The 9,141-nt window shown below is 36.7% G+C and overlaps 1 protein-coding gene across 1 annotated transcript in view; it reads left to right on the top strand.

Annotated features, from left to right (window-relative positions):
• The window catches only part of shisa9b (shisa family member 9b), a 45,294-nt gene extending 37,230 nt beyond the window's left edge, over positions 1-8,064 (top strand). The window contains exon 4 of the mRNA XM_083524535.1: positions 3,022-8,064. Within this exon, the coding sequence (XP_083380661.1) occupies positions 3,022-3,416 (395 nt within the window). The 3' untranslated portion in view covers positions 3,417-8,064. The remainder of the gene's footprint in view (positions 1-3,021) is intronic.
• Positions 8,065-9,141: the final 1,077 nt, after the last annotated feature.

Genomic DNA, 9,141 nt, shown 5'->3' on the forward strand with positions numbered 1-9,141 from the left:
TATAAATATAAATAAGTATGTAAAGAAGAAACAGGTGTGTACAGAGACAGCGATGTGGTTGTGCAGTCTAGTGTTTTTTGTAAACACTGTAAACATTGCTGATACATCAGCAGACCTGAGGTGAATAGAAGTCATTGTAAATTGCAATTCCATATCAGATGCTATGCTGTTATTGTTACACTCTTATTCCGCACACTGATTGAGGATAATGTATAGTGTGTGGTGGCAAACAAAATAAGCATATTTTTGTTTTGCATTTGAAAAAAAAAACCTTAAAGCTAAAAACATCCAAATGCAACAGTAAGTCTGAGAATCGAGTAGTGTTAGATTCAAAATAAAATCAATGTAACATTTCAACAGCAATAAATTATGGCAAGCAGTGTTAGGCAGTAGCGCGCTACTTTTGACAGTGACTAATACTGTAACGCGTTACTTTTAAAAAGAAAGTAACTTCGTTACCGTTACCGTATGGTGCGTTACCCGTTACTTTTTCAAATGAATGAATTTCGTCTGAAGTGTAGACTACAGTTTAACCTGCTTACAGCAGAGACGCATTGTAGGATTGGTGGATTACCGGATTACCCTCTGTAAACACGAAAAAGACGCACTGTGGGCGTGTCTCCGTTTATTCAGGTCTGTGCGGCAGTAATGGTGAGTCGAGGCGAGAGCAAGACGAGTTTCTCAAAGTGGAAATATGCTCATTATTTCACTTTAGTTGAGCATAAAGACTTTTAAGTCAAATGTAAGCTGTGTCTTTCTGGTTCGAAGTTCATATCTACTGCGCTAAACAGCAACTTCATGCTAGAAGCTAATCCGCTGTTCTGTTCTACATTGTTGATAGTTTTCATACTTCAGCTGTGAAAGGAACATGTTTAAGAGCTCAACACAACAGCAGAAGTTTTTGATTGTGAATATATTATTCAGCTTGTTTTGTTATTTATTTTAGAAATCCTTGTGATATATTCAGTTTGTGTTGGTCTGACTTTAATAAAATAGTGTTTAAAAATAAAATTTGTGTTTAAGTCAGTTTTGTGTTTGTATAGATCATAACACATAAAAGGGCATTAATGGGAACATTAAAGAACGTTCTTTTAAAAAGTAACTAAAAAGTTACTTTTAACAGTAACGCATTACTTTTTGGTGTAAGTAATCAACAAGTAACTAAGTTACTTTTTGAATGAAGTAACGAGTAACTGTAACTAGTTACTATTTTTTAGTAACTCGCACAACACTGATGGCAAGTATTCAGATAATACTTAATATGAACGTTTCTTATAAATTACATTATTCCGCATCAACGTCCAGCTCATTAAATGATGTTAGTTGGCAGACAGCTGTTTGAAAAATGCTGGCAGATAAACTAATGCATTATGGTGGATGTTTTGCCAAAAACAGTCACTCGAAACCAAGGTTTTCCTCCAGGTAATCCATTAGAGCATTGAGGAAACAAGTCTAAGAGAAGACAGCAGCAAGAGAATTTAAATGTTTGGCTCACTGCTGACTGAGACATTGTGCTCCTTGCCATTGATATTTGCTAATCTTAGGATATTGATGTACACGAAAGAGCCTTGTTCTCCCAGGCGACCATCCTGTCTCTACTACATGGATTGTTTTGCATTATGCTCTGCCTACAGCTAAATGTTGGTTTCAAGCTCAGGGTTAGAAAGGTCACCTGAATAATATTGAATTAAGCAGTCTATAATATTATAGACTATGTTTGTGTCCATATATACTGTTCCTTTAGAGCTTTAGACAGTTTCAAGGCAATCAAAATGTGTGAATTTAGGCAACTTACATCTTAATGGGTTAAACAGATCTAGAACAGATCTCTAGAAACTGATTTTCAAAGCTAATTTCTAAATACAACTGCATTAAAACGTTTAGATCAAATTAATGGGTTGAACACCTAAAGCTTTAACATATTTGTACTTGATTTTTTGTAACCCAGAAGAATGTTACCATCACTAAAATCCACTTTATTTTATCCAGAACTTGGATTACAGTCTGTGCTTTGTATCTTTTTTTGCTGTTGGTTTTTCCATCTTCTCTGGCTTCCTTTGATCTCCTTGTACCTAAAACACTTACTGGATCAACTGTGGCCATTACCAGGAAGTGCTAACTGAAAATGAATGAATAAGTGTTAATTATGGATACATGAAAATAACTAAAACAATCTGTGGGCAAACAAATAATTTAATATATTTTACCATCTTGGACCATTCGGATCCCTTGAAAACGTGTTCAAACCTAATATAGACCACTTCTGACATTATTTTCACCATAGCAACACATTTTGCTTATAATCATGTACAGGAAATATTTAGCTTAGTCTTCTTTTTACAGACATATTTCTCAGAGGGACTAAATTCATTGTGTAGAGCTTGCTCCAATAAAGTGCTCATTGTGGAAACTAAGGCATGTTTGCCACAAGTTCAGATTAACTTCACAGTTTTGCATATACACTGATCAGGCATAACATTATGACCACGTGCCTAATATTGTGTTGGTCCTCCTTTTGCTTCTGTAACAGTCCTGACCCGTTGAACATTAACAGCACAAACTTCTTCAGCAATTTGATCTACAGGAGCTCGTCTGTTGGATCGGACCACACGGACCAACTTTCAAATCCCACATGCATTAATAAGCCTCCCACGACCCTGTCGCCAGTTCACCACTGTGCCTTCCTCGGAGCACTTTTAATAGATACTGACCACTGAGCAGCAGTTTTGGAGATGCTCCGACCCAGTCGTCTAGCCATCACAATTTGGCCCTCATCACACTCGATCAAATAATTATGCTTGCCCATTTTTCCTGCTTCTACACATCACCTTTGAGGACAAAATGTTTACTTGCTTCTCCCACCCACTAGCAGGTGCCATGATGAAGAGATAACCGGTGTTATTTATTCACCGGTCATAATGTTGTAATGCCATAATGTTATGCCTGATTGGTGTAAGGTGGCTTTGCATATTTATTGGCTCACTTTGAACATCCATTGTTTGTTTCTGCTTGTATTTTCAGCTGAGAAGGCTAATGAAAACTTTTACACAAACCGGAGACACGGTTCGGATTTGACGACCAAAGGCACACTACCCCTGCACCCAGTGCAGCTTGAACCGGAGCCGACCAACCCTTATAGCCCAGAGATGCCTTGCCAAAAACAAAATGGACACAAGGCCAAGAGCATGAAGGTGACGTGCTCACACCCACTGCCCTATGGCTCCAACACCATTTCCACCCCAGGCATGCTAAGGAGCCGCGAGGCATCAGAGGTTCTTGGGCGTCGCCACACATATGGCCCTAAAAAGCAGAGCACACTACTGGAGCAGGTCAATGAGCTGACCTCACACAGCCAGCATTACCTGCCTCCCCACCCATACTATATCAGTAACAGCAAGACTGAAGTGACGGTGTAGAGAGGTATGACACAGCCAACTCGACTGAGCCAGACTAGACTAATGGAAGAGTGAAAGAAAACCGAGGAGGTCTGAGAGCTGTTTTTTCCCACTTAGGGATTGGCATTGGCAGAGCTGCATCTGACCATCTGCTTGGGCCCCATGTGCAGGATCTGAACTTTTTTCTTTTCAGGAAGGCATGAAAAAAGTATGGTGTAGGACTCTGGACTTCTGGAGCAACAAGCAGTATATTTTATAATCTGTACTCTCTTTTTTTTCAGTTACTGTCATGTCTGTATTATAATGCAATTTAATAATATAGTTATAAGCTTTTGACAGAAACAAAGTGTCCAGCAGACTAGTAAATTGTAACACAATTACACTGATCTGCAGTGCGTAATGGGAGCAGTGCTACACTGTTCAGTTTGTCTGTGATTCTGTATGTAGGGCTAGATAGTTCTGGGATACACAGGCAGCAGGGTCTTGGAGTTTCTCAGGCTTGAATGGGCACAAATTCACTAATTCTGGACAGGTCTTTTTTTTCCCTTAATTTTACCGAGTTTATTTTCATATTGTATAAGAACAATGTGTACCAAAATCTCTGTATTGATACTGCACACATCCTGGAGCCTATGCTTTTCAATCATAGTCAGCATCTTACAACTTTGTAATTTTTTTATAGTAATTCCAGTATATAGGGCTCAATTCTCACAGTGTAATTTGCTTATTAATGCCAGCCTGTTGCCATTTTAGTTGGGAACAAGAATTGTATAAATTTTTTTTTACATTTGCATTTACATTCCTCACTGTTGCTGTTTTGAACATCATGAATGAATGATGGTAGAATGGCTAAACCCATTCGGTCCAAAATCTACATGCTCAATTCAACTTCTTAAGACCAATTTTTAGCATAGGTGCATGGATAAGAATGTATTTTGACTGACCTGAGACACAGAATACCTAGTTTTGTCCAATTTCTTTGCAATCCTATTTTGTAGATGTTCACTACTTATGTAGCTGCTTCACCCAATTAATAACTGAGTACAACAGAGTTATTTCATTAATCAGTTTAGTGCACCTGTGCATACATGTCTAGTCTTTCAACAAAGTCAAAGTGACAGTGATATAGTGCTTGCTATAAATACCTTCACACTATGGCTCATCACAGTAGAGAATTAGCATTTAGCATCCCGTCCGTAGGATGCTGATGACTTTTGTCACCAAATGGGTCTCTACATAATCAAGGCAGCGCCTACACTCTTTGCACTCTTCCAACAGATGACTAACTGCCTGATGAACAAATACCTGGCCTTACAGTTCAAATACTGCCATAATGTACTGTGTGTAATGTACTGGACACATTCTGCAGATTGTCCTTCATTGATTGATGCAAGGTCAATGTGCTACAAATTTGATTGAGTTAAACTTATTCAGGAACAAGGTTACACCAGAACCTTTTGTCCAAAATCAGAGTAAGCTAATCACATCATCAACATATCATTTTCCCATCCTCTTTCTTCTTGTGATCTTTAGCAAATTGTTGTCTTCAATAATTTGCACCATAAAGCAGTGTCTCTTTTGGATACTTGTATATAGTGGTCCTAAGGGCTCCAACATAAGAGTGAGGTATCTGACTTGCAATGAAAGTTTGCCATGATATACCATCAATTTCATATACTCTGTGCTCTGGCTAGATGAAATGGCAACCAAATACATTTTCAGCATAAATGACCACTAATCAGCAGTCCCTTTAAGAAAGCAAGCACCTATTGCATTGCAATGACAGTCCATATATCATTTTTTAAATATTCTCACCTTATACAAGGCTATAACCACTAGGGTGGTTATTTTTCCTGGACTGCTACAATGCAATGAATGCTAGTTGCTCTGAGGTGTCATAACTACACTCACAAAACATAGCTGGCAGTGGTGGACAATCACGCAGCAAGCCACCAATCAGGGTCGAGCACACGCTCTGTTTTGAACTTTTTTTGATTGCCGCTTGCTGGTGTCTACCTAATAAATAACCCATGAAACTCCTGACACTAACTTGCCATAACACCCCTGACTTTATTTACACAATTTTCTTTTAAGTAGTTGAAAAGAAGGCTTTGGGCTCAATATAATTTAAATAGATATCAATCAGTGACTCATTAATATCATTCTATTAAGAGATCGGTGTGTTAAGAATAACAGAGTCTTTTCACATACTTTACACTGAGTTGATTAAGCAAAGAGTCTTGTGCTCAAAATTATAATAGGAACATTAGAGCCATAAAAAATCATAGCGCTTAAGACATAATTTTAAAGACAAAAAACTTTTGTACTTTTATTTAAGTGAAAGTTCAAAGGGAGCACTTTTACTTTTAACTCAACTCCATAGTTTGTGTACTTCGTCCACCACTGCTGGCGCCCCTTCATCTCAGAAAATCTTACAAGAGAAGCAGTAGCCTGGGCATCCCAACCACTACCAAGAACAGGTGTGGCCATTTAAGGACCATGTGTAGAACTCTATTGTTTGCTTACAGATTAAACCATATTTGACATCAAAATGATCTGTTAGTGCCAATAACCATGGAGTATCTGAGAGACATGGATAGGTACATAAGCAACAGTAGGTGCCTTTGTGAGGATGCTGTAGACAGTGTAAGGGTGATGAAGGAACTTGATGTCAATAGCCAGGATGAGCACACCCTCTCATTTGTGGCTCATAGTGAGCCTGTGCGAGCTGCTTAGTGGCAATGCAGCTGCTGACCACAAGGGCAATGGAGGAACACATCTGTTCCACCATTCCTGAAGTAAGCCACAAAACATTGCAGGAAAACGGAACTTTGGTGGATATAAAATAAACTAGTCCCCAGCTGAATATAATGCCAAAATCTACATGTCAAATAGAGAAAAGAATTAGTGACATGGCATGAAGGTATTTACTGTATATTAATGACAAATCACCCATATATTTGTCACTGTTTTTGAAGCTCTCATCATGTAGGTGCACATGCAAAGGAGAACACTATTACAGTGCTTCTGGTAGTTGGACAGGGTGAAATAGAGCAACAACAAAAAAAAAACAGCTGAATTTAGTACAGGCCAAGTCACATTTGAATCTTCCTTTAAGCACCTTTTGGGGGCTGAAACAAAGTCTACATATTGCAGCAAGATTTTGCTCAAGCTAACAGAACACAGTGTCAACCCAGCTATGTATGAACTCTAATTAAATGGCTGGTCTGAAAAAACATTTTAGAATGAAACATGCCTCTGCGCTTAGCTGACTATAGCGCCCCCTTGCAGCAATGCTTAGAATTGTGTTTGACGTGTTGAGGGTCGTGTTAAAAATTTAGCCATGACACATTAATTTTACATATGTTTCAAGCCCTTTGCTGTACACGTGCTTAGAAGTCGACACAAGCTGTTAGATGCACCCTTAAAATGTACAACTCTCTAGAGTTTGCCCACTCTCAAAGATGTTCTCAACATCATCAGATGTCATCCAACAACTCGTTGTACTCCTATATACAGTATATATACGAAACTCTGCGTGAAATCTTTTGCCGTGTGAGGGTTTAGTTTTCCAGCAATATGTAGCGTGTGGTAAAATATAGACATGGATGAGATTGTGTTTTGCAAAGACACAAGTAATTTATTAATTTGACCTTTTGCACAGGTGTTTGCTTGCATTGTGTGATCACAGTGCAAGCAAGTTTTAGTTCCACTGATGATCTTTTAAAATTAGCATTTATTCTGTTTTGTGAATAAACTACTTAATATAAGTGATGTATTATTTAATTCCAAAATAAGTCTCATTAAAAATATATATATATTATAGTGCTTACATCAGAAATATCATGGCAAGAGTACAGGTGGGTGATACCACTTTTGTTATGTTTTTTTGTTAGTTTGTTTTTTCAACAAAGAATACGAAGATGATCCTGATACTGAGTCTTCTTGTGTATAAAAAATGGAAAATTTGTGGTACAGGTAGAATTTTTAGGCATGTATATAAAGTTATATCGTGACCTCAGTATTATAAGGTTCTATCTGCCATATTGGTTGAAAAAGAACTGATCTCGTGGTATTAATACATTTTTTACGTTATGTTTTGGTGTAATATTTGGGCGGAGAAATTTACCAAACAATAATTATTTCCAATCAAATATAAATTCGGTATAAAGTTCTTTCTTCCAGACACTCATCATCCACAGTATGAACTTAGCCATGGCCAAAAAACATTCACATTCTCTTTACACTCTGATAGAAAAGAACAGATCTGATGTCTCAGTATGGCAAGCCAAAGAAGAAAATAAAAGTTTGGTTGTATATATTCTTTAAAAGTAATAAAAATGTAAGTATAAAAAAAGCAATTATATTACAGGTCTATACATTTTATTATCATTTGGGCACATTAAAAAGTCTTCAGAAAAGCAGAAGAGTAATATTGTTGCTAAACGTAGCTAACATTAGCATTAAATAGTAGTGTAGTTAAAATGAGCTAGCAACATGCACTGTGCTTAGTAAACTGAAGTTTGTAGTTTAAATGTGTCTGCAGGTCAACTTGCAGAAATGTAAGATGTGTTTTTACAAAACCATGTACTGTTTGTTCTGCTGTATTGTAATATTGTCAAAAGTCTTAAAGGGAATTTTTCGAAATAAAATATCTTGTTGAGAACAACTTCGGTTTCTAAAAATTGATTGAAACGTACAGTACTGATGGTGATTATGTTGGTTTAAATGTCTGAAAGGTATTAAAATGTATTTTCCTGCTGAGTTTATTAAAAGATACTAGGTGATCAATGAGATCAAAGAAATTTGCTTTAGAGAACCTTATAAAACTAGTGCTGGATCTTCTACAATAATATTTTTTTATTGGAAGTATGGACATTGTTTGAAATACTATCTCAGACTACATACCTATGAAATACTACATATCTCAGACATCCCATAATTTAAAAATGAAGAAATCTTATTGTGTTGTACAAATAAACTTCAGGTTTTGATGGTTTGGCTCGAACGGCTCTTCACCAAGATAGAACCCTATAATACAAAGATCATGATATGCGAAATAGATAATTTTGAGACTTGTGAGGTCCTGTTTAATTACAGAAATCAAAAATATTCCGTACAACACATACACTGCATGAAACAGGAGTCATACAATACTGAATTGTGGATGGAGCAGCAGTTTTCCAGTAGTTTTTCATGTTCTAAAACTTTTAGTTTTTACACACACACACACACACACACACACACACACACACACACACACACAAACTTATACATAAAATGTATAACTTGCCTAGATGGAATGTCCCTGTGTGTAGCTGTAGTGGGTCAATTGGGAAATCTTTAATTTAATGTTGTTTGATTTCCCCGTTAGCCTGATATGTGTATATTTAAACCCCTGCATGTGTATTTTTGATGATTAAGATTGTGAAATAAATTTCGCACATAGGTTATCGAATGTCCGCATTTGTGAAACCAACACTAACATATTCAAGATAAAATGTATTCGCACAGAAAACGAAACCCGGTTGCTTGTAATATCGATTCATATTGATTTGTTAAAAATTTATTATTTGCCTCGGGCCCTAAAAGACCCTAAAACATTTTTGTCGATTATTGTAACTCATTTGTCTCTGTCATTTATTTCTTCTTTTAATGGCAAAAAAAAATACTGTAAAACTTCCAGAAAGAAATGTCACATGGTAAATGGTTCTTTATTGTTTTTTTTTTTGTTGTTTTTTTTGTT

This window comes from Silurus aristotelis (assembly GCF_946808225.1).
Source record: "Silurus aristotelis genome assembly, chromosome: 21".
NCBI classification, from domain to species: Eukaryota; Metazoa; Chordata; class Actinopteri; order Siluriformes; family Siluridae; genus Silurus; species Silurus aristotelis.